Genomic DNA, 26,248 nt, shown 5'->3' on the forward strand with positions numbered 1-26,248 from the left:
AATATCAGACTTTTTATTACAAGGGAAATCAGTAAGATGCTTTATTGCTGTCAGTGTAATTGGAAATTCCACAAGTGCAGCCATATTAATCTTGATTGAAAATCTTTATTAAAAGAGTTGCCCGTTGCACCTTCAAGACTAACTGAAATGCTCTCTATTAAATGAGGATGAGCTTTTAAGTAGGTAATTGCCTACATAATTGGAAAATTACAATGCAGGAACCAGGAGCAGCAACAGCTATGCACACGCCTCGGAATATGTCTTCAGAAGCCTGCTTGGAAAAGTTTCGGGTACTTGTCTTACCAGTCCAGCCATTGCACATGCCTTTACCATATAAAGCTGCAGTTGTGCTGTTGAGTTGGTGTTGCCTCCTGGTGCCCATAGAGCCCTGTGGTTGTCCTTGGTAGAACACAGGTTGACCACTGCCATCTCCCGTGCAGTATGAGATGATGCCTTTCAGCACCTTCCTATATCACTGCTGCCCGATAGAGGTGTTTCCCATAGTCTGGGAAACACACCAGCGGGGATTCGAACCAGCAACCTCTGGCTTGCTAATCAAGTCATTTCCCCGCTGTGCCATTAGGTGGCTACCACATACTATATACTCCACCACTATTGCACGGATAAACAGAGGGGTCCTCTCATGGATTAGGATCAAACTTATTCTCATGCCCAGGATCTGTCTCCCTAAATAAGGTTCTTTCTGCTGCTCTGGTCAGTTCTCTTCCTTCCTTGATCTGTTCCTTCCTCAGGTCAGTTCAGTTCCCCTCCTCCCTTGAAGAACCCAACACAACCTCCACTCCAACATGCTGTTGAAGGATATTCTGACACCTGCGAGTGGGCCCAGAGACAAGATTTTAAAATGCCCCCCCCCGCTCACTGAAGCTCAGCTCATGAAGTAAAGAAATCTTAAATGAGGCTGAATAGTGGTAACAAAAAGCATAGTTACACACACACACACACACACACACACACACACACACACACACACACCCCTATGTGCCACAATAGAACATCATCCTAAATTATTTTTTTTAAGGTTTGTAAATTGTGGACGATGCAAGTCATTTAATGGTCCTAGAGAAAGACATGCAGTTCTGGTAGCTCCAGGTCTGAACACCCACATCCATTTCGGAGGATGAATACAACTGAAGGAAGCCCGGGCGGGTGCGTGGCTGGGGGAGTCAGTCCTGTGACTTGCCTCTGGGGGGCCCCCAGCCAACTGTCTCTCCTTGCCCGATTGTAGTTACGCCCCTGGTTAGGCGCATAGGAACCTGCCTTATACCAAGTCAGTCCATTGCTCCTTTGAGCCTGTTCTGCTTCCACTCAGCATAGAGATCATTTTGAGTTCAATATTATTGATGCAGAATGGCAGCAGCTCTGCAGGAGGTTTTTCACGCATGGCTTTATGCCTCGGAGTATCTGAAGAGCGAATCTGCTTCGGGGTGTTAAATTGGCAGTTTACATAGCTGTGGGCGAATCCTGCACTCTCTGTGCTCTTTCTCCTGTTTGTGTTCCCACTGTTTGTTTCAATTTCCCCCCTCCAATCAATCACATCCCAGGAGGAGGCACGAGACGCCTCCCTGCAGTATTACTTTTTTTTTTTAGTTACTTTTTTTTAAAAGTTCGACAGCCAGCCGGATGTCCGCAAAAGTGACAAGTCAAAGCAACAGAACTTAACCCCAACCTGCAGTCTCCATGGTTAATCTTCCAAACATCTGCATATCCAAACATCTGCATATGTAAGCTGTGTTGCTGTGGTGACCAAACTTTGAAGACACACATTTTGCTTGTGCTTACGTTTAACTCAGGAATTCCTCCCTCCCCGCCCCTTTCTGGATGCCATAGAATTACATCAATCTGCCACAACCCCTCTCCCCTGCCACACACCCGCTGCCCCCAGTGCTTGCAATTGCAAATCACTCAAAGAACACACCAGACTGAGCTGTCAAACTCTCCTTTGCTGACACCTGGGTGGATATACAGAAACCCACCCAGCAGACATTAAAAAAACAAACCCAAACCACGAAAGTGCAAGTAAGCCAAATTGTCGCAATGGCCCCTCAGCACATCAAAGGAAAACTTCAGGTTTTCTTCAAACTCTTCTGGAAATACCGGATGTTTTAAAGCTGGACGTACTTTGAACTAAGCCAGAATGTCCAGCCTCACTTCAGGGCAAAACAGAGTCATGTCTGTACTGGTCCATGATACGTCAGGGTAAATACAACTAATATGTGGACTGGCACACTCCAATCCGGAGTGGATTTGAATTAGAAGCTGTGTGTAAAGCTTCCAGGGTATCTTTCTTATCTATCTATCTATCTATCTATCTATCTATCTATCTATCTATCTATCTATCATATTTTTATACCTCCCAAAACGCAAGTTCTCTGGGCAGTTTACAAGAGAATAAAAACAACCAATAAAAAGATTAAAACATTAAAACAATTAAAATTTAAAAGTTGAAACCATTAAAACACAATTAAAACACAATTAAAACAGTATCTAATTAAAAGCCTGGGTGAACAAATGCGTCTTGGCTGCCCTTTTGAAAGTTGTAAGAGATGGGGCGGCCCTTATTTCAGCAGGAAGGGTGTTCCAAAGCCTCGGGGCAGCAATGGAGAACACCTGTCCCTGGGTAGCCACCAGAAGAGCCGGTGGCAAGTGCAGACGAACTTCTCCAGATGATCTCAATGGGCGGTGTGGTTCATAGCAAAGAAGACGTTCTCTTAAATACCCAGGGCCCAAGCTGTTTAGGGCTTTATAGGTTATAATCAAAACCTTGTACTTTGCCCGGAAACTTATCGGCAGCCACTGTAGATCTTTTAAAGATAGGAGTGATATGGTCTCTCTGAGATGACCCAGAGACCAACCTGGCTGCTGCATTCTGGACTAACTGCAGTTTCCGGATTACGTACAAAGGCAGCCCCACATAGAGCCCATTGCAGTAGTCAAGTCTACACATGTAGATGTACACGTCTTTCCCACCCCTATACACGTGTCATGCACGTGTCTTTCCCACCCCTACCTGGAGATGGCAGGGATCGAAACTAGGAACTTTTGCATGCAATGTATGTACCATTGAACTTATGGCTCCATAATTAATAAGCCAGCCATCACAAGTTAGGAACATAGGAAGCTGCCTTATACCAGGTCAGATCACTGGTGTATTTAGCTTAGTATTTTCTACACTGACTGGCAGCAGCTTTCCAGGGATCCAGCCAGGCGTCTCTCCCAGCCCTACCCGGAGATGCTACCAGGGAGTGAACCTGAGACCTTCTGCATGCAAAGCAGATGCTCTTCCATTGAGCTATGACCCCACCCTCGGCCTAAGGGCAATATCTCACAGCATTCACATTTAGTCTCCCATCCATATGGAAAGGAAGGAAGGAAGACCCTGCTTACTAAAGGGGACCATTCATGTTCATTACCACAAGGCTAGCTTTTCTCCCCAAATAAAATAAGAAATAGGTTCCTTTTTCTTATCTCCCCATTCCCCCACTCCCAGTATATACTCTGCCCTTTTAGGCATTTAAATGTCCGTGTGCATTTTTTAAAAACTAAGGGATATTTAATATAATGTTTAGTGTTAGTCAGGGTTGGCCTGCCAGTAATTGTCCAGACAAATATTGTAACTGGCCTCCTATTATGTGACCTCCGTCAAATATGGTCAAATATTACATGAAGCCAAGAAGGGTCCTGTGTGGCTGGAAGCGTACCTTTTAAATTTCATTACTGCAAGAGTTTCTCAAACTTGGGCCCCCAGATATTATTGGATTACAGCTCCCAACATGCTGTTGGGATTACAGCTCCCAACATATACAACTCCCCAAAAGTATTAAACCGGTTAACAATGGAAGTATCTTGTTTGTTTCTTCCCTAATATTAATGCTTTTTAAAAAAGGATACTCGACTGCTATTTTATTTTATTTTATTTTATTTTATTTTATTTTTGGCAGTCAAGCTTAGGACAGTGTGTGATTGCAGGGCTGTCCTGTCCTACTCATGAGTAGGAGCCCATGGGGCACAAGGGGTGCTCGAGAGTGGTATATAGCCCAACAGATCCAGACCAGAGTCGCAGAACCTTGAACAGCCCAAGTGAGAACTTTCCTCATCAAGGTCTGGTGGAGTTCAAGTGGAGTCTTTTGTCCCCTTCGGGACAGATTGCTTTTCCTAGATTCTGCTCCCTTACTGGAGAGTGCCAGACCTTTTGGTCTCAGGAGCATAGCTAGGGGAGAGGGGGCCTGTGTTCATCCCTCTCTCTGGCAGCCCCCCAGAGTGAGGGAGATAATGAAGAAAATAAGAAAAGATGGAGCTGGAGGGCCCTCAGGAGCTGGGGGCCCATGTTCTTTGAACCCTTTCGCTCAATTATAGCTACGCCCCTGTTTGGTCTGGAGCTTAGCACTCTGTCTCCTCTTCATCAGCTTTTTCTTGGTTCATCGCCTGCATTGAATGTATGTATGTATGTATGTATGTATGTATGTATGTATGATTCATTGTTGTAACCACAGGTCATAACATACTTAAATCATAACAAATACTAAAGAATTAAACAACAGTTTAACTAAATCTTATCCACTAGGATAGCAACCCCCCCGCAAAAAACCCTACCTCTTATATAAAATTCAACTAGACCCTAAAACGAAATATTATAAAAGCTTACTTCATGGTGCAACAACAAAAGAAAAGCTAATCCTAAAATTATAACTGTGCCCTATATGTAGGGTGTTTAACAGATTTCTCTTAGATGCCAGCAGGGTGGAAATAGCTGTTTGATAACTTACATTGCATAGGGTATTGAATCCCTCAAAAGGTAACGTGCATACCAGCTCCGAGCATGTAAATTTGTCATTAATCTGACCCGCCATTCCTCCCCCCCGCACTTATTGCATCATAAAGGGGGCAATGTACAATATAGTGTTTAAGGTCCTCCACCTCTGAGTGCAAAGGCAGAGGCGCTGCTCCACTGGGACTGTACAAAATCTGCCCTCGAGGTACACTGAAGGCATAGTTCAGAAAGAATCGTAAGAGAGGAGATGCCTGTCTTGGTGACACACTGGTGAGACTGACCGAATTCACACAAGCTCAAGCTGTTTTTCTTAAAATGAAGAGAGTACCATGCTGAAACATTTAAATGCTGAATCCAAGAGCCAGTCATGGTTTCTCTTCCTGTCCAAGGAAGAAAAGCTCCTCCAACGATGGTAAAGAGTATTGCTTTAAGATGTTAGACAGTATTAGGGTTGCCATGTCCCCTGGAATTAAGAGTAGCCCCCAGATTTTGGCTCCTCCATCTGGCTGCTAAATTCCACCCAGATTTACATGGATTTCAAATATGCTGCCTGGATTGTCCGGATTTTACTCCGGATCCGATTATGTGGGAGGGCAGAGAAGGAAGGGAAAGTATACAAATCTGTCAAATAAATTAAAAATTGCAAATTAGTTGCAGCATCATTTGCGTAACATACAAATTAGGCCACCCGGATTTGGGGAGCTTGAATATGGCAACCCTAGACAGTGTACTGTCCACTGGTTCCTCTTCACATAATTTGCCTGCACTGGATATAGCCTGGGGAGGGTGATGTGTCCTTTGGGGTGGAGAGGTGGTCTTGTGGTAGCGAGCATGAATTGTCCCCTTTGATAAGCAGGGTTCACATTGGTTTGCATTTGAAATGGGAGACTACATGTGGGTGTTGTAAGATATTCCCCCTAGGGGATGGGGCTGTAGCTCAGAGGTAAAGCATCTGCTTGCATGCAGAAGGTCTTGAGTTCAATCTCTAACATCTCCATGTTGGGCTGGGGAAAACTCCTGCCTGCAACCTTGCAGAAGCCGCTGCCAGCCAGTGTAGACAATCTTGAGCTAAATGGACCAAGGGTCTGACTTGGTAGAAGGTAGTTTCCTGTGTGGAAGGGTTTGATTTCTTGGGGGACTTTACTTCAAGGGTGCTGCCTCTTCTCTTAGGGTTCTGGAGTCTCGTAGAACAATAGAACATTAGAGTTGGAAGGAGCCTTGGAGATCTTCTAGCATCTCCTTCTCAGTGCATGAAACTACCACATTATCCCTGACAGATAGAAATTTGGCCTCTGTTTGAAAATCTCCAGAAAAGGAGAGCCCACTGCTGCGTGTGGCAGGCTGTTCCCTTGCCACACAGCTCTCCCAGGTAGGAAATTCCTCCTAATGTCTCACCTCAGTTGGCTTCTCTGTAATATCACTCTTTTGGCTGGCCAGGTGTGGTGGCTCAGTGTTAGAATCTGAGTCTGGGTCAAGAGCTGTCACAGCACGCATTGCTTGTCTTTCTGACCTGCCTGCCTCCTCCTTACCAGGGTCTGAGTCTTGGCTGATGCCCAAGGTGGATATCCAAATAAAGGTCCGCTCCAGAGACCAGGGAGGCCTGGGATTTGCTGAGGTTGCAAGATGCAGCATCCACAGAATTCCTCAGCAGCCTGACCACATGCCCTTCTCTTGAGCTGACACTGCATGGCTGTGATGTGGTCCTTCCTCTGGGGGCCTGCATGTTGAAAACCCAGCAATCCTTTGACGCTGCTCCTAAGAGCTAGTGAAAGCCCTGTAGGTTTCCACTGATTGATCCATGGCTTCCAGCTGCATTAGGCATCCTTCCAGGATATTTCACTTGTTCCTTGAATTGGTGATTGTTCAGGACAATAAGGGCGGGGGCCCCTGTGTCATGATTGGTTCGATGTTCTGCACATCCATGTGGCACTCCTTCGCATTAGTGTCTCTTGGGATCCTCTGAGGAGACCGCTTCCTTGCTCACTCCTGGGAATGAGCTTCAAGCAAAGCGAACAGCCTGGGTTAGATGGAGAGGTGTTGGTGAGCTCATACAAATACGATGAGTCTAGCCATTGGTTAATCTTGCCTGGTCCAGGGCCTCTAGCAGTGGTGTAGAGAGAGGAAAACCGGTCTTGTGGTAGTGAGTGTCAGTTGTCCTCCTTGCTAAGCAGTGCCTTCCCTGGTTTGCATTTGCATGGGTGGCTACATGTGAGCTCTGTAGAATGCTCCCCTTAGGGCAGTAACCTCCAGTATTTTTCAAGTGGGGGCTGCTTTGGCAAAAAAAACCCTTCAATCTGAAAGTCTTTCCCCACTGTTCTGACCTCTGCACAGTACCTCGCTTTTCTCAGTGTGGGGAGGGCCCTTTAAGAGAGACATATCCCTTTCTTAGGAGCTCCAGGAGGAAAGCACTGGGAAACATTTCCCAGCAGTTTGTGCATGCCTCCCAAGATGGTGAGAATGGTCCCAGGGAGACTGTCAGAGTATTCAGTTCGGGCTGAAGCTTCACACAGGCCCAATAAACGGTTATTAATAGGGCTGCATTTAGGGTTGATGTGGGTGGCCATTGGCCCAGGGGTCAGCATCAGTAATATTGAAGACTGCCTTAGGGGGCGGGGCTGTATCTGCTTTGCATCTGCTTTGCACGCAGAAGGTCCCAGCGCGCTTTCCAGATTAGACCGTGCAACGGGGTCATGTTGGATCTCGCAAGTGTGCTTCCACACTTCCTGCGTTGTGACACCGCAGTCCCTACACGGACAGCAGGGTGCCGTTCACATTTCCAATGCCTTGTTTCGAATTTAATCGCTGCAATATAGAGCAAGGATGTCATATATCCGGCATAAGAAAGTTGTTTTTCCCCCCAGGTTGTTAGTTGCTGTGAGACTGCTCCTCTTGTTGTTTACGTTTTCAGTGCGACTTACCTGAACGGAGGCATTTTGCTGCTGTTCCAGCAGCTAGTCTAGAAAGGAACCAGGTTCAATCCCTGGCAGCATGTCCAGGTAGGACTGGGAAAGACTCCTGCCTGAAACCTTGGAGAGCTGCTGCCAGTCAGTGTAGACCAGGCCTGCTCAACCTAGGCGCCCCAGCTGTTTTTGGACTAAATAAAATGTGCCGTCAAGTCAATTTCGACTCCTGGCGCCCAGAGAGCCCTGTAATTGTCTTTGGTAGAATACAGGAGGGGTTTACCATTGCCTGCTCCCACGCAGTCTGAGATGATGCCTTTCAGCATCTTCCTATATCGCTGCTGCCTGATATAGGTGTTTCCCAAAGTCTGGGAAACATACCTGTGGGGATTTGAACCGGTAACCTCTTGCTCCCTAGGAACGTCATCTCCCCGCAGCGCCATAAGTCCCCAGCCAAAGTGGCCAACAGCCAGGGATTATGGGAGTTGTAGGCCAACATCTGCAGGAGGGCCGAAGTGGAGCAGTCCTAGTGTAGACAATCCTGAGCTTCATGGTCCAAGGGTCTCACTCAGTATAAGGCAACTTCCTATGCTCTTGTGTCTAACCCTAACCCTAACCTGCTATCTACTCCTTTGCACTGGGAATGCTTGAATTGAACTGGGACTTTCTGCATAGTGCTTGCTCTGCCCCTGAGCTAATGACTCCTCTCCAAATGCCCCATGCTTGCCCCTTCCTGAAGAGGCAGAGTGCTTAGTTTCTAAACCAGGGCTGCACAACCTGGGCCCGCCTGCAGATGTTGGACTACAACTCCCATAATTCCCAACTGTTGGCCATGGTGGGAGTTGTAATCCAAAAACAGCTGGAGGGATCAAGTTGTGCACCCTGATCTAGATTTTGGAACTTGGATCTGCCGAGATACTTTGCTTTTTGCCCCAACCAAACTAGGGTATGTGTGTTTGTTGTGTGCTAAGGAGACCTCAGTTCTACAGTCTGGATGTACTGTGCAGATTAAGTAGATTTGCATGCAGCTGATTAGTTGCACAGGATTAATGTGGCTTTCATGGATGCTGCTGCAATTGTTGTGGCAAAGAAGGGAGCCTCAGGAGGAGGAGGGAACAGGGAAGCATTTGCAGTATTTTCTCTCATGAAGAGTAGAGACCTGCTTAAGAAAAATTAAACTGCTGTTCTCAGAGTTGCTGCATTCCACATGGAACAGAGAATTTGCTCCACAAAGCCATGAAGATATGAGGCCCATTCACACATTCTGCTCAGCACTCACACAATGAGTGTGCAGTCTATAGAGGCACAGATCTGTACACAGGCATGGTCACTCACACGTTATGTTGAACACAGGTCCAGCAGTTTGCTTCCTATCTGTACCATGCATTTGAAAGGCCTGTATCTGTCAATTTCCAAATGAACACAGGTAAGTCATTTACACAAAAATGTGTAGAAGTGCACAGACACCTGTACACTTGTTCAGCATAACGTCTGAACTGGGCTAGGAAATGTGCACAGTTCTGCCTTTTAACCCAGGATGTATGGATGATAACCAGGCACGGAGCCAGCCGAACGGCGGTTTGGGTCTTGCCCAGCTGCTGCTCTAGCAACGTCCCGTGTGCGTGACTTCACATGCACAGGGCATGGCTCGGACTCAAGAGAACCCACGCCTGGGCTCTGGAGAGCCCCGAGCAAGCTCTCCCCTGTCTTTTTCAGGCAGCATTTGCTGCCTGACAGCCTTTATTTCCCTTTCTCTCCTTCCAGTGAGGGAGAGAAAGTGAAATAGATGCTTTCAGGCAGCAAGCACAGCCTGAAATGACAAGAGAGAACTCACTTGGGCTCTCCGGAGCCCGAGGCCACACACCCCTGCGGGCTTTGGCAGCACCTTCCATTGGCAGCCCAGGTTCTTTGAACCCGTTTGCACAATGGTGGCTCCGCCCCTGACGATAATATGCAGATTCAGTTGAGACGGCTGGGTGCTTCTACATTGCTGGTTGTAAAAAGTGGTCAGTTCTGGATTCCTAGTTGTGAAAAGGATATGGCTACATAACTCACCCTGGAGGATAATGAATGTTCTGCTGCTGGAGTTTAACCTGTAGCTCAGAAGCCTTCCTTTCTCTATTTCTGTGCATCCCTGTAGAATAAAGGCAGCTTATATAAAGTGGCCTTTATTCTACAGGGATGCACAGAAATAGAGAAAGGAAGGCTTCTGAGCTACAGGTTAAACTCCAGCAGCAGAACATTCATTATCCTCCAGGGTGAGTTATGTAGCCATATCCTTTTCACAACTATTGACCATTTTACAACCAGCAATGTAGAAGCACCCAGCCGTCTCAACTGAATCCGCATAGTTATCGTCCATACATCCTGGGTTAAAAGGCAGAACTGTGCACATTCCCAGCCCAATTCAGTCATCATGCTGTACAAGTGTACAGGGGTCTGTGCACTTCTACACATTTTTGTGTGAATGGCTGTACCTGTGTTCATGTTGAGATTGACAGATACAGGACCTTCATGTAAGCCACACCTATATCGGGCAGCAGCGATGTAGGAAAGTGCTGAAAGGCATCATCTCATACTGCGTGGGAGAAGGCAATGGTAAACCCCTCCTGTATTCTACCACAAAAACCACAGGGCTCTGTGGTTGCGAGGAGTTGAGACTAACGCAATGGCACGATCTTTTCTTTTCTTCATATAAGCTACAGATTCAAGCAATAGAGCTTTTCTTGGGCTGGACCACTGCAGGCTGTGGGGGTGGTCTTGTATATATGGAATATTCCCATATTGCACTTGAGGCTGAACCCTTTCCCCTGATATGGTAGTTTTCAGTGTGCAGGGAGTTTTCTTCATGAGGGAGAGTATTCTGGCATGCACCCCCCCCATCTGAAGTACTACATTCCCGGATAAACTTTATCACTTGGTTCTGTTGCCCGTGTAAGCTGTTCCTCAGAGTAGCAGCATGTGTTGGGTGAGGGGGGAGGCCCAGTCAAAGTCTAGGAGTTTCTCTTTAACAAGATCAAGCGAGGCATTTCCATCAGAACCTTTTATCACATCAGGCCTGTTTGCACGCTGTGCTAAAGGAAATCAAAGCACCATGTCCAAAGACCCAAATTCTCCTCTCAAAATAACTACGTTCTGCGACCTTGATTTGTGCATTTTGCTTATTATTATTATTATTTTGCTGTCTGAATCACACAAAATAAGGGCAAAATAAAGAACCTGAAGTGCAGATGATCTGTGCCCAGCCCAGCTAGTTCTAAATAGTAATAGTAATAATAAAATAAAATAAATTGTAACGTTAGAACCTGCTAACTGGCTTGAATCCAAGCAGGGGTGGTGTGAGTTGTTTGGTGGCACAAAATTGAACATGCCCGGTTCTGTTCAAGTTGGATTTGGACTCAAACCAACTGGGCAAACCGTTTTTATGCACACCCCTAGTAGAGACTTGTTTTGCCTGCAGAAGGTCCCAGTTTCAATCCCTGGTAGCATCTCCAGGTAGGGCCGAGAACAATCCCTGCCCGAAACCCTGGAGAGCCACAGCCAGTTAGAGTAGACAATACTGAACTAGATGGGCCAAAGATCTGACTTGGGCAGAAGCCCGCTTTAGATGCTTGTGTTTAGCAGCCACTTTGGCTACTGAGATTTCACTGCATGGTTCCAGGCATATCACACAGCCATAAGGGCTATGAATTTGCTTTTCTTTTTCAACACTAAAGATGAGTCTCACAGGGAGCTGAACTCTATACTCCGTATCTGATTGCCGCCTATGCACAGCCCTGTATCGTGTTCTGCAGCTGAGCCCTGGAACTCAGTGAAAATGAGAGCTGGACGCCTGGGGAATGCCTGGGGAGGGGGAAAAGGTGTCTGGGCCAGGTGGTGCATCTACTCTGCAAGCTCCGTGGGGTTGACTCCCACTATTTAGGAAGAACCTAGGAGCTTGTTCTGTGAAGACACCGGGTGCCTAAGCACCATCCTTCCTTTCCTGCTGCCCTCCCATGGTCCGATTGCACCTTTTGCCTTCTCCACCCCAGGGAATATCAGACTTGTGGTCAAGGTCCAACCTCACGTGTCCTGTATGTGATGAAAGAGGGATACGTGTGGTCAGACCTATCCTACAAGCCCTGTATTCTCACACAAACCGAGGGAGGCTTTTTAACCTGCCATCTGATCATCACCGTCATCCGCACCAACCTCGATTCCATCCTCATCTCCGCTGTCCGAGAAAAGCACACGCATCTTGTGTCATCTCCTGTGTCATGCACCACTCTAGATGCCCAGCAGGAAAGAGAAAAGAGACCTCGGACTGCCCCGGAATGCCGGCACCTAGACGAAAGGAAGCAAGGATCCAAGTGGAAAGAGAGGCTGCGGCCACTGGCAGAGGGTTGGATGCTTTGGTGCAGGGGGAGCGTAGTGGTGTTGTCGTTTTTTTTTTAAGTGTTTGGGATCAATAGGGACTAGAGGCTTGTAGCCAAAGAGTTGGCTGGTTCTCTCAAATCAATATGTGAACTTAAGCTCTGCAGCAGACCTTTCCTGTATGCACCTTCTTCATGCTGCACATTTGAGGCTTGTTCACACAGCTGTTTGGGGGCGGGTAGGAGGCCAGACAGGCTCCTACCCCATTAGTGGCTCATGAGCAGCACCTCCGTTTGGGTCTGCACATCCAGGAAACAGACAGTCACAGATAGCGTGGGGTCCATTGTTGAACTCAGCATCTGCAAACCCTGCCCCTCTGTGGAGAGTCCTCCAAGGGCACTTATGCCTTCCCAGCATGCTTTGCGCTGCCAGGAGACTGGTTACGCTTCATTACATCAGTGGCTGCCGTCTGTTGTAGTCTATCTAGTAATCTTTTATGCTATGTTGTTGAAGTTTGTCCTAGTGGGGATCCTGTAGAGGGGTGGAGTCAGAGAGGAAAAGGAGGGCAAGGAGAAGGAGAACATGGAGTTGTTTCCGAATAAACTTTGAGTTAAAAATCTACATAAGATTTCTTTGTGAGGGAAGCAGCTATAAAAACGCCCTCCCATTGGCCATGAAGGATCAGGAGGCGGGCGCAGCCCTGCTGAAGCTGCTCCCACTTCGGGGTCATAGAGATGTTTTGCAGCCTAGCACTCCATTGATTGCAGCCACTGCTGCCACAGCTCTTTATGGTTTGTGTGTGTGTATGGTAGGGGGAGGTGTGCTGGGTGCCAGTGGCTGGGTTGAAGAGGTGGGAGGGTTCCCACGATTACAGGATCAGGGTAGGAGAGCTCTTTTCTCCTCCACCCTTGGTTAAATGCTGGTTATGAAAGCTGGGTAGCTCTGCCACAAGCAACCTGGGCTGGAGGGAAATGTGTGAGTTCTGACGATTATACGAAAACGGGTAGCCTCGCCTGCCTCCTATCCCAGGTTTGACGGTTATGTGAACCAGTCGTCTCTCTGCCAGCTTCCTTTGTGGACCTCCCCTCCCTGGCCTTCTCCTCTTCCAACCCTCCTTTCTTAGAGCACACACTCACCACTGCTGGCTTCCCTTGGCCGCTTGACTTCTGCCTCTTTGCCTAGGCCCCCCTCCTTTACTGGGCTACCCTAACGGCACTGCCCCTCTCTGAGACCAGAGCAGGTCAGTCAGTGACAGTAAGAGATCTTTCAGCCTGGGATATTAGGACAGCTCAACTAATTGGTGCTATAGGCTTCATCATCGCCACAAAACCCCCGAGAGGGGCCATTGCTCAGCGACAACGTGCTGTGCATGGAGAAGGTCCTAGATTCAATTCTTTCGTTAAAAGGACCTTGTAGAGAAACAGAGCTGGGAAAGACCTTTGCCTGCAAGAGTCATTGCCTGGACAGATAGTCCTGAGTTAGATGGCTCCATGTTCTCATTATGTCTGATCTTGCTTCATAGGTCCATGTGCACCAGGCCTGGGTGCTAGAGAGTTGGTCAGGATACAATAGCACTTAGCAATAGCAATAGCACTTACATTTATATACCGCTCTATAACTGGAAGCTCTCTAAGCGGTTTACAATGATTTAGCATATTGCCCCCCAACAATCTGGGTACTCATTTTACCGACCTCGGAAGGATGGAAGGCTGAGTCAACCTTGAGCCCCTGGTCAGGATCGAACTTGCAACCTTCTGGTTACAGGGCAGCAGTTTTACCACTGCACCACCAGGGGCTCTTTACCACACTTTACCACTCTTTACCACTGCACCACCAGGGGCTACAAGATGGGTATTTGGCTGCAGAAATGGAGCAAAGCAGAAGACGGAAATCTGGGGCCAGAAATGGCGGTCAGGGCAATGTCAACGCAGAAATAGAAGTTATAGGCCATATTGACACGACCAAGAACTGGGCTAACCCGCTCCTTATCCAGGATAACTCACCCAACACTCTTCCAATTTTATCTCATCTGTGAGCAGAAATCCTGGTTAGCTGACCTGGAAACATGCAAATGCCTTAGTAGTTGGCATGGGCTAGCTGGGATTTTTGTTCTAGAATCAGATCGAGGCTAGCCAAGTAGACCATCCCACGTGGCACACAATCATTTTTGGAGGCAGGAGGAGGGGAAAGTGATGGTGTCATGTGCTAGCCATGATCCTGGGAGGACGGCATGGGTCATGCTTTTCCTCCACCCTAGAGAAGATACTGCTTCTCTAGGGGAAACGATGTCAGTTTTCCACCGCCACCCTACCCAAATTGTGACTAGTGCACAGTCACTTCTCCCTCCTCCTACCTTGATTTCCCCCGATACATAACCAGTAGGGATGTGCAAAATGTTTCGGGCACAGAACGATCTGTGCCCGAAACAGCGAATTTCGGGTGATTCGGGGTCGAACCGAATCACCCACGAAAAGATCCGAGAAATTTCGGGCACGAGCCGAATCACCCGAATTTTGGGCCCGGAAATTCGGGTGATTTGGACCTCCATTTTTTTGCCTTCTTTCCCCCCCTCTGTTTTGAGCTATGACGTCTATTTGAATTTCCCGCCTTTTTGCATCCCATTGACTTCAATGCAAAAAGGTTGGATGTGACGTCTGCTCGAATTTCGGGTGCCAGGGGCAAAATAGTGGGGGGTGTCCTAGAGCGGTGTGGGGTTGGTGGTAGTGATACACCCTTCATGGGGGAAAACCTTAAAGACGCGTAAACTTCAGAAATTCACCAAAAATCAGCCCTTTGCCCAATCCCTCTGCAATTGGGGTGGTAACCTCCACCCATTAGGAACTACCACCCCACCCCACGATTTTGACCCAGATCCCACGTTATGCCCCCTATCTGCCCCAAAGACACTAAAACTTCAAAAATTCACCAAAAATCAGCCCTTTGACCAATCCCCCTGAAATTTGGGTGGTAGCCTCCACCCATTGGGCACTACCACCCCACCCCACTATTTTGCCCCAGGAACCGCTTTTTTGCCCCAAATCGTGGGGTGATTCAGGAGGGCCATATTCGGCCACAGAACAGAACGGGGGTGTTTCGGCTCGGGTACGAGCCGAAACACCGAAAATCCAAATTGCACACCCCTAATAACCAGTTCACAGGAGTGCGTATGGGATTTGGGTCGTGGCTGGATGTTCCTCCTCCCTAGCTTTTGGTTGTGAGAATGGGCGTAGTTATTTTAGGGCTGATTGATCTGGGTTCACTCCCCTATTATTCAAACTAGTCAAGGCTCTGGGTTCATCGCCATGCATTGTTTTGTTCTGTTTACTCATAATATCTCTAGTCAATCTCAAGCAGTGCTTTTGCTGTCCCTGGTGGAACGTTGTAGTTCAGGATGGAGAACTATCAGTAGCATCAGAAATCCATCACAGACTTAACCATGAGGTCAACAGTGTTCCCTCTAACAGGGATACCCAGATGTTGTTGACTGCAACTCCCATAGTCCCCAAGCAAAGGTGACTGCAGCTGGGAATGCTGGGAGTTGTAGTCAGCAACATCTGGGAATCCCTTTTAGAGGGAACACTGGAGGTCAAGGAAGCTACTTTGGAAAATAGTAAAGCTGGGATTCTCAGGTTGCTTCCAAGAAAGAATAGTCTGCAATTTAAACAAAAAACAAAACAAAACATCTCTGGGGCCTCCTGTTCTAATTTCTTTTTGAGTCTTTTTATTAGTTTAAATAAAGAAATGCAGCAAAGGCTTGAAACATGTATTGGACAAATTTCACAGTAGTGCTATAATTGCTGTGTGTATGAGAGAGTGAGGTTGTACAGATGACCTCCGGCAGCTGCTTCCAAGGGCTGAGGAGAAGATAGGGGCTTGCCTCCTTTCCTGGAAGAAGAGTGGCTGCTGTCCTCCCCTCTGCACACCCGTGAGCAGTGGCACAGCAACGGCAGGAACTGGGAGCAGGAGGACTCCCCTCCTCCCGATCCCAGAATGCCCTGCGCCCTGAGCGCGGTGTAGCCATTGCACTCGGCATGGCCTCTCCTTCCACCAGCTCACTGCCAGGAATGGCAGCCGGCCAGGGGGAAACCTCTAAACTTGGCAGTGGTTGTCCAGATGGTCACCTGCTGAGGTTAGACGAACCTGTGTTTTGCTTAACCTCGGCTAAATGTCGGGTTTAAAAGTTGGGCTACCCTCCTCTGGAGCAGCCAGGAGCCCTTTGCTTCGGGCACTCCAAACGACACGCTGGGTTGTGTGAGAACAGCCTTAGTGTGTGCCTCGACGTTCATAGAAACTTTGAACCCAAAATTAGCCTTCCCAAAATTACATTTCTAGGCAGACTAAAATAAAAATAAATAATGGGTGTCTTTTCCTCCTTTCTAGAATGTGTCAGTTTTATCAGTTTTGTAATTTTCTTAACTGGTAGTAATTGGTCTCTTTTTCTTTAGATTTCGAGACTTCCCCAGGTATAGGCAGTCTTTATTCTTGCAGAAATGATTAAGTTTGTAATTGCTTGGCATCTATTGAACCATATCTTTAAGACAGGGGTTCCCAAAGCTTGACCCCCCAGATTAGACTATGGTTCCCATAATCCTTCATGAGTTTAGATAGGAGCATAAAGCAGGCCTGCTCAGTTTTGGCCCCCCCCCAGCTTTTTTTGGACTACAGCTCCCATCATCCCCAGCCACAGTGGCCAATAGCCAGGGATTATGGGAGTTGTAGGCCAACATCTGCAGGAGGCTTTACAGACAGGGCTGTTACCTTGAATCTCCTCCAGAAGAGAGTGTGTGCGTACACACACCAGCCAAGCTTACCCCGAAGTCCATTTGAGATCCTTGGAAGCACTCCACATATAAACCGGTCTTCGTCTTTTGAATTCTAGCTTATCTTGAAGTATTTCTGGGGTTTTTTTAAAAGCTGGTTTTAAGTGGGTTTTTCTGAAGCCAGAGCAAATAGGAAGAGGCACTGATGTAGAATCATTAACATGATAAGAGGGATACACTCTTTTAGGAATGCAGACATAAAGCTTTAGAAATATCTCTCCCCCCACCTTGGCTAGAAGGAAAATGTGAATCTGCAGCAAAAGAAAACCCCAAGAGCAGAGGGCAGGGGCTGCTTCCCTCAATGCCGCAAGTGTAATTTGAAGTGGCTTCGCTCAACATTTACCCCGGAGCATGAAGCCACGCCCGAATAACTCCCTGCAGGAGGGCCAAAGTTGAGCAGGCCTGGTAAAAAGGGACCACACACATACACACACCCAGTGTTCTCTCTGATTTTTTTTCATCTGGGTGCAGAGTAAGCTTTGTTCTGGGTGGCATTATCAAGGCAGTGTGTGTACACATGAGCATTCAGAGTGGGGTCTTCCTGAGCAGGATCTAAAATTAACTGAGCGGACAACAAAAAACTTGTGAGTGCAGGCATGTGCGCACGCCTTAGAGGGAACACTGCACACACCCCAATCACACTGGTTAAGATTCATGGCACTGATAGAGTACTGGTGTCTCCATCCAGCTGGTTTTGTTGAGCCGCTTAACAGGATGTGGCTGAATCTGCCCAAAGCAGGCCCAGCCAAGAGAAGCAGGCTTGAGCCCTGGTCTAACGGATTGTTTCCTCTTTCCAGAATGGGTTGAATGCTTTGCATCTGGCCTCTAAGGAGGGCCACGTCAAGATGGTGGCTGAGCTGCTGCACAAGGAAATCGTGTTGGAAACCACCACCAAGGTAAGGTCCAAAGCAGCTGAGGGGAGGGGCTGTGGATGGGCTGTATTCCCACTCCGGCGGTGGAATGAGGCAAATGCAGCTGCTTTCTCATCTAGTACATCAGCCAGCTGGGGTGGGCGGTACCATCTGGGGGGTGGGGCGGGGGGGACAAATGCTCATTGTGATTTTTTGACAAGGTCTATAGCCCCGGAGATAGGAAAGAGGTGATAGCATTGCAAACAGTGTTCTCTCTAATTGTCTTCATCTGGGTGCGGAATGAGTTTTGTTCTGGGTGGCAATATCAATGCAGTGTGCGCGCACCTGCATTCAGAGTGGGGTCTTCCTGATTCAACCTGAGCGGTATATAAAACCAATTTGATTTTGAAGTGTAGACATATCCTATGAGTATAGGACCAGGAGGTAGTTGCTGTTCTCAGTTTATTGATCTGGAGTAAAATGAACGAATGAATAAAGATTAATTTAATTAATTAATTAATTAATAAGAAACAATAAAGTGACCCATCTGTGCCCTAAACTGATTTCTCCCCAGGCTGCCTGCAGTTGTACCTTGTTTTATCTTTGTCTTTCTCCTGTTTTTCAGAAGGGGAACACCGCTCTACACATCGCTGCCCTGGCAGGACAGGAGGATGTGGTACGGGAGCTGGTGAACTTCGGGGCAAATGTCAACGCACAGTCACAGGTGCGCTGGGCTCTTCCCACAGCAGCAGAAGGTGTCCGGTGCTTTTGGAGTGCTAAGTTTGAGGATTTGGCGGGGTCTGGAGCATGAACCCGTCAGTGATCTGACTACCTTAACCACCAAGCCGCTGGGGTGGGTGGGGAATGCAAACCTGAGAGCCAGGCGTGGAGCCAGCTGTCGTCACACGCAAAGGGACGCAAAGGGGGCGTGGCCTGGGATGCTGAGAGCCGGAACGAGCTCTCAGCTCATCATTTCAGGCAGTGTCGGCTGCCTGATAGGACAGTTTCCCCTTTCTCTCCCTCCAGAGAGGGAGAGGAAGGGGGAAAACCTTCTATCGGGCAGTGGTGCTGCCTAAAATAACTGGTGCAGAGTTTGCCCGGGCTCTCGGCAGCCCAGGCATGGGTGGGGGGAGTTGGCTCTGGGCTCCTCTGGAGCTCAAGCCATGGGGCGTCGGCGTCCTTTTCCATTGGCGGCCCAGGTTCTTTGAACCGCTCTTCCAAAAATGGCTCAGGGCAGTTTACACAGAGAAATAACAAATAAATAACGTGGCTCCCTGTCCCCAAAGGGCTCACAATTTAAAAAGAAACATAAGACAGACACCAGCAACAGTCACTGGAGGTCCTGTGCTGGGGGTGGGTAGGGCCAGTTACTCTCCCCCTGCTAAATAAAAGAGAATCACCATGTTAAAAGGTGCCTCTTTGCCAAGTTATCAGGGCTATTCATTTTAAAAGTGAACCTGGGTACAGACCCCTCAAATGCATGGTGTGGACAGGAAGTGTGCTCTTGTACCTGTGTTCTCCATAACGTGTGAATCGCTGTACCTGTGTACACTGCACATTCGCCATATGAGTGTTACTATTTCTACAAATATTTATATACCACTGTCAACAACAGTTCTCAAAGCACACAAAATAAAAAAGTTTAAAAATAATAAAATTCATAATGTCTGAACAAGGTTATTAGTTATGTTTAAATAATAGTCTGCCATCTTTAAATAATCAGTAGATTAATAAACTAAACTGTTGATTAATCTAGTTATTTAAAGCTTGTAGTGTTAGACAGACAGACAGACAGACACACACACACAATATGCATAGTGTTTTACAGAATATGATGTAAACATCCTTAGCAGCTTACAATCTAAATTTTGACACAGGGTTGGGAGTGATGGGAGGGGAGGCAGGAGAAAAATATGTGATCATTTTAGTTTCACATATTTAGGCTTAGTTACAGTAAATCCTTAAGGCAAATGGTGCAGTGGGGAAGTAACTTGCCTAGCGAGCAAGAGGCTGCTGGTCCGAATCCCCGCTGGTATGTTCCCCAGACTGTGGGAAGCACCTACTGTATATCGGGCAGCAGCGATACAGGAAGATGCTGAAAGGCATCATCTCATGCTGTGAGGGAGGAGGCAATGGTAACCCCCTCCTGTATTCCACCAAAGACAACCACAGGGCTCTGTGGGTGCCAGGAGTCGACACCGACTCGACGGCACAACTTTACCTTTACAGTAAAGCCATAGAGTTGTGTTAGTAAATAACCTTTGGCTCTGAGCCTGACGGGGCTTCCTTCTCTCTCCACCCCACATTCAATTTGAATTGGGTGAAACTGAGACATTCAAGTCAACACAGAGACCCTGCCTCAAGTCCCTTTCGGCCGCATCGGGCTCAGAACCAGAGGGTATATGGGCTCTGCATGTGATGGCTCCACTCCCGGGCTATCCCCACCAGCGTCGCTCTGCTTTCCTGCCAGCCGGCTCTCCCTGCATCACCTCCGGCAGCAGAGCAGGGAGGGCATGAGGCAGAGGGGAGGGGACCGCTTGCAGCTTCTGTCCATCCTGGGGGCCGTCGGCTGGCACAAGAGCCCCCTGCTGGCGGCAAGGCAGCTCAGCCTCTCCGTCACAGTCTCCTCCTGGGTATTCGGGTTACATAAGCAGGTATCTGAAGGTCAAACCAGCCAGGGAGACAGAGAGAAATAGGGTCGGAGAGCATGGAGGCAGGGACAGCATGCAGAATGATGGGCTTGTGGGGGGCCCAGAGGGGGGAGCTCTCTATTTTCAGAACGGGCCGCTGTCAGTCATTCTGGGATGAGGTCCGCAAGCAGCCCCCCGCCCCATCCTTTGTGATTTTGTTTGCAATCTGTGCTCTCGAGACGGTTTCGTAAAGGAAGGAGACCCAGCCTGCTTGGGTTTCACTCACACAAAACCACGCGGATGTAGGCTCTTAATGCTCACATGCTGCATTTCTGCACAAGCTGGTTATACTTTTGCCAAGCAGGTGAGTAGGCAGCAGCTGGGGAGAGATGCAATCCTACTTTGCATTAGGATCGCATTTTCCATTTCCTCCGTTGATGGCTGTATCGTTCTGTGCTTAAGTGGGCTCTGAGTGGAAATTGGAATTCAGTGAAAAGGCAGAAACGTCTTATTTGAATGTATTGCATTGATAACTTCCCTTCCCTTCCAAAACCCTTCCTCCCTTTAGCAAGCACCTTCCTTCAACTAAATCCTTCCTGTGTTTGTCTGTTTCTCCAAGGTTTGGCTGTCCCAAATGAAAAATCCAAATGGCGTTCCTCCCCCCACACTTAGGGTCCATTCGACCCAAACATTTTGCTGAGCTCACCTCTCTCTGAAGAGAGCTGGTCTTGTGGTAGCAAGCATGGATTGTCCCTTTTGCTAAGCAGGGTCTGTCTTGGTTTGTAGTTGGATGGGAGACTACATGCGAGCATTGCAAGATATTCCCCTTAAGGGAGTGGAACCATAGTTCAGTGGGAAAGCATCTACATGCTTGTGTGTAGAAGGTTCCAGGTTCACTCCCTGGCAGCATCTCCAGGTAGGGCTGGGAGAGACTCCTGCCTGTAATCTTAGAGAGCCACTGCCGGTCAGTGTAGGCAATACTGAGCTAGATGAATCAAGGGTCTCTCAGTATAAAGCAGCTTCCTCTGTTCTTAAGCCCCATTGAAATCAGCAGAATATGATACAAGGCATGATATACCCCCTTAGGGTTCCATTTCATGTGCATTTTCAAGGGCATTTTCCTTCATTCTACAGCAGTGTTCCACTGAAGCCGGTTTTTATCTGCACAGCACCAGCCTGGTTTCCTTTGGTCACACTGGAATGTGACCAAGAGCCAGGACTCAGAAACTGGATTTTTACTTCTAGAAGTGTAGACACGCATAATATTTATACAGCAAAATGTCGCAGTGTGTCCCTGATTCCTAAGACAGGCACTTCTGTTCAGGGCTCCAGCCAGGATGGAACAAGAACCTCATTGCAGTGTTAGGGGCTTGCAGGGAGGGGAGCTTTTAGAGGAAGGGAGGGAGGGAGCGCTTTTTCTTTTCTTTTCCCACCTCCCTGAAACTGTCCCTTGACTGTGTTACATAGTTCTGAAGGACTCAGTACTTAATTGCTGTCTTGGGGCGGGGGAGTGGGGAAAAGAAGAATATATTATTTATTTATTACATTGGTATCCCACTCTTCTTCCGAGAAGCTCAGAGTGGTTATTTTTATCCTCACAACAACCCTGTGAAGTAGGTTAGGCTGAGAGATACCTGACTGGCCCAGAGTCACTCAGTAAGTTTCATGGCTGAATGGGGATTTGAACTCGGCTCTTCCCGGTCCTAGTCCAACACTCTAACCACTACGCTAGGATGGCTCACCCCCTTTCCCCCCTGCTGAAACAGCATGCAGAAAGTCCTAGGGTCGCTCCGTCCTTGGCATCTTCAGGTCGGGCTGGGAGAGACCCGTCTGAAATCTTGGAGAGCCTCTGCCAGTCAAAGTAGACCATCCTTGGCTAGGTGGAAGGAGGACCTGACTCCATAGAAGGCAGCTTCCTATCTACCTGCCAAACCTCTTCATAGAGTTCAGGGAGGGAAGCTTTTTACTTCACGGCCACACACCCCTGACCCTGATCTGCCCCTCTGAGACACCACTAGCGGCCAGGGCAATTTCCAGATTAACCCTTACCACACTGTCACTATGGATCTGCAAAGTGTGCTTGCGTACCTCCGCTGTTGTGACCCCACGGTCTGTGTGCTGACATCAAGGTGTCATTCACATTTCTGATGCCTTCCTTCGGATTTTATCTTTGCGATTTAGTGCTACAACGTTGCACATCCGTTGCAGGAAAATAGCTGTATTTTCCTGCGGTAGGAGATTGAGATTCTGGGGATCGTTTTCAATACGATCCTGCCAAGCCGAAGCATTTTACTGCTGTTCTAGGGTGTGATCTGGGAAGCACCCAGTAGGCCAGCTCCTCCCCACTTCCTATTTTCCTTCTTTATCCCCCCTCCCACCCAGTGGACACCCTCTCTTTATTTAGCAGGGGGAGAGTAACTGGCCCTATCCACCCCCAGCACAGAACCTCCAGTGACTGTTGCTGGTGTCTTGTGTTTCTTTTTAGATTCTGAGCCCTTTGGGGACAGGGAGCCATCTTATTTGTTAGTTTATTTGTTTGTTATTTCTCTGTGTAAACCATCCTGAGCTGAGCCATTTTTAGAAGGGCAGTATAGAAATTGAATGAATGAATGAATGAATTCTGCAGGTGTTTTTCAGTGTGCCCAGTTATTTACAGTTCGGAGGGGTTACAAAGCATTCCATTTTGGGAAGTGCCTTCAGTGAATCCATCTCTTCCCCACTGCCCAGCAACAAACCCCATGCAAAGCAGTTCACTGAATCCTCTGGTGGCACTGCTCTTGTGGCTGCCGTTGTACGTAGTTCGGAACTTCATTTAGTCCAAACTTCGGCAGCCAGATTGGTCTCTGGGGTAATCCGGAGAGACCATATTATGCCTGCTCTTAAACTGTTGCACTGGCTGCCAATATGTTTCTGGGCAAAATACAAAGTTCTTTTTATTACCTTTAAAGCCCTGAATGGCTTAGGTCCGGGTTACCTAAGAGAACACCTTCTTCTGTATGACCCCCACCGCAAGTTGATGTCATCTGGAGAGGTCCGTCTCTGGTTACCACCTCTGGTGGTGACATCTGGTGGCAACTGGGAGCCAGGCCTGGTGGCAACTACGTCTGGTGGCAACTGGGAGCCAGGCCTTCTCTGTAGCTGCTCCTGGGCTGTGGAATGCACTCCCAGCAGAAATTCGTAGGTTGGGCTCATTGTTGGCCTTTTAAGAGAGCCCTGAAAACCTATTTGTTTGGCCTGGCCTTCCAAGGTTTTTAAATGGTTCTGAAATGGTTTTAAACTGTTTTGAAATTGTTTCAAGCTGATTGTTTTTATTTTGGGTTGTTGTACCCAAATACGCAGAGCCTTCAAATGGATAGGGCGGTACTGAAATAAATAAATGATCCACTGCAGCAGTGGTCTCTGTGACTGTGCAGAGCCGGAAGTCAAGCTGCTGGTTTTCTGTCTCTCCAGAAAGGCTTCACGCCCCTGTACATGGCAGCACAAGAGAATCACCTGGAGGTGGTGAAGTTCCTGCTGGAGAATGGCGCCAACCAAAACGTGGCCACAGAAGTGAGTGTCTGTTGCTCCTCTTCCCCCCACCGTGGCTGCACATTTCCCTCGCCACTCCGTGGTGTGGACCTGCCCACTGACTGTGCCCCTTCCTCCCCTCCCCACTCCTTGATCTCCGGTAGGATGGCTTCACGCCGCTGGCTGTGGCCCTGCAGCAGGGCCATGAAAATGTCGTGGCCCACCTGATCAACTACGGGACGAAGGGCAAGGTGCGCCTCCCGGCACTGCACATAGCCGCCCGCAACGACGACACGCGGACGGCCGCCGTGCTCCTGCAGAACGACCCCAATGCTGACGTCCTTTCCAAGGTATGCAGTTATGTCAGGTGAGATCTATAGAATTATTATCCTTCTTATCTACTGTCTTTCTCTCTGTTTCTGAAAAAGCTGGAAATATTATAATCCTTATAGATGCGTCACTGGAGCATCTGTGGGTGAGAGGGAGGTACTGTCAGACTCGGGGTAACCAGTAGATATATTAGTTCCACAAAAATCTGATGGAAAAGAACTAAGGAGGCCACCATCACCCCGCAACTGCTCCAGTGTTACTCTGTGGAGCAGAATGTTCATGGAGACAGAGGGCAGTTAACAGACAACTAGGTGAGCAGAGCTAATGGAAGGGGTTGGGGGTGGAGGGCTTGAGCAAAAAACAGCAGGGCATTTCTAAGTCTGAGGAATACTCTCAAAACCCTTCTGCTTTAGGAAGGTGCCTAACACTTTCAACATGCCCAGGCACACTCAGGTAACACATGCACATTTACTGCAGCATTTTGTTGCGGGTCCATACTTGTTGTTGTTTGTTGTTGTCATTATTACAAATCTGTATATGCTGCTTTTGAGCACAAAAAGGTTTTCCAAGCCACTCCATTCAGAGGCAGTGTGATCTTTGCTTTTATTTGAATCCAAATGCTGCTCTCCCAAGAGCTCAGAGTGGTGGACTCCATTCCCAGGTGGAGTTTCCCACCCAGGAAGTTTGTGGGCCAAACCAACGTGAACTCGGCAGTTAGAGCAGTGTCTGTTCTGGGTTCTCACTTATGGAAAAAACCCAAGCAGAGGATCTGATCCAGTTCTGAACACTTCCAGTCAGTCTAGGTTCCAGGGCTGCTTGTTTGGTTGTTGCTGAGTTACTCTATTGACTCTGCCCCCATTCTCTCCCCCAGACTGGTTTTACCCCACTGCACATTGCCGCTCACTACGAGAACCTCAACGTGGCCCAGTTATTGCTGAACCGTGGAGCAAGTGTCAACTTCACACCCCAGGTGGGTACAGAAGCCTTCTAAGAGACCTTCGGAAACTGGCCTAATTTTCATGGAGGCAGCCAGCTTGTGGCCATCACAGTCTCAGACTGCAAGTGAGGGCCCATCTGTCAGAATCTTTTCTGTTGCCATTTCAAGACTTATTGGGGTTTTTTTAAAGCCAGCATTTGACTGGCCTTTTGATTGGTTCCAAAAAACTCCTTTCTGGTATTATGGTCTGGCTCTGCTGTAGCTTTTTAAAAATTGCTTCAGAAATGACTTTATTTTATTTTAATTATCAAATTTGTACCCCGCCCAAACTTACGTCTCTGGGTGGCCAGTCCTTGTCTTGATTTTCATATTGTGATTTGTAAGCCTCCTAGAGTTCCCCTTCTGCAATGGAAGGAGAGAGTAAAACTCCTATAATAAATCCGTAAATATCATGAATCACTCTGTTGCAGTCATCTTCATGGTTTTTCAAGCAGGAGCCACTATGGCAAAACAAAACAAACAAACAAAAAACTTCCATGTGTGAGCTATTTCCCACTGTGCTGACCTCTGCACAGCACTGTGCTTTCTCAATGCTGGGAGGGCCCTTTAAGTAGGGTTGTCAATAGTCCTTTCTTATCAGGGACATCCCTTATTTCAGCCCCAAATTGTCTATGGGACGCCATATGTCCCTTATTTTGAGCTAATAGGAAGGACCCATGGCTCAGATCAAACCCTTTATTTTCATTAATAACATAATAATGAATGAGCTCCAACTCCCTTCGCTTCTCCCTCCCTACCAGAGTACTCAGTGGTTCTGGTGGGCTGCTAGTTTAGGATTGCCAACAGCCCCAGATTGGGGACATTAACAAAAATGTAGCATTATCCAGGTTTCAGCATCATCAAAACCATGCCAGCGATGAGTACTATTATAGAGCTAATGTGTGAAACCTATTTTTCCTGGCTAATAACGCTTCTCTTGCTAGGAAACACATCACACCCAGTTTGGCTAACCATGGTTTTATCAATAAGCAGAGGAGAAGCAATCTAAGTTGTAAATTATGTGGTAGTGTGTTTTATTTTATTAATACACTGCCCCAAATGCCTGTCTCTGGGCGTTTTACAGCAAAATTT

At 47.8% G+C, this 26,248-nt stretch overlaps 1 protein-coding gene across 7 annotated transcripts in view; it reads left to right on the forward strand.

Moving 5' to 3' along the window:
• The window catches only part of ANK1 (ankyrin 1), a 223,849-nt gene that overhangs the window by 111,848 nt on the left and 85,753 nt on the right, over positions 1-26,248 (forward strand). For 6 of the 7 annotated variants that reach the window (XM_053269374.1, XM_053269378.1, XM_053269375.1 and 3 more), the window contains exons 3-7: positions 17,660-17,758; positions 18,339-18,437; positions 23,794-23,892; positions 24,015-24,200; positions 25,052-25,150. In XM_053269374.1, the coding sequence (XP_053125349.1) occupies positions 17,660-17,758; positions 18,339-18,437; positions 23,794-23,892; positions 24,015-24,200; positions 25,052-25,150 (582 nt within the window). Of the gene's footprint in view, positions 1-17,659; positions 17,759-18,338; positions 18,438-23,793; positions 23,893-24,014; positions 24,218-25,051; positions 25,151-26,248 lie in introns of those variants that run through there. The other variant, XM_053269380.1, reaches the window with a different exon arrangement.

Source organism: Hemicordylus capensis, chromosome 8, assembly GCF_027244095.1.
Source record: "Hemicordylus capensis ecotype Gifberg chromosome 8, rHemCap1.1.pri, whole genome shotgun sequence".
Classification (NCBI taxonomy): Eukaryota; Metazoa; Chordata; class Lepidosauria; order Squamata; family Cordylidae; genus Hemicordylus; species Hemicordylus capensis.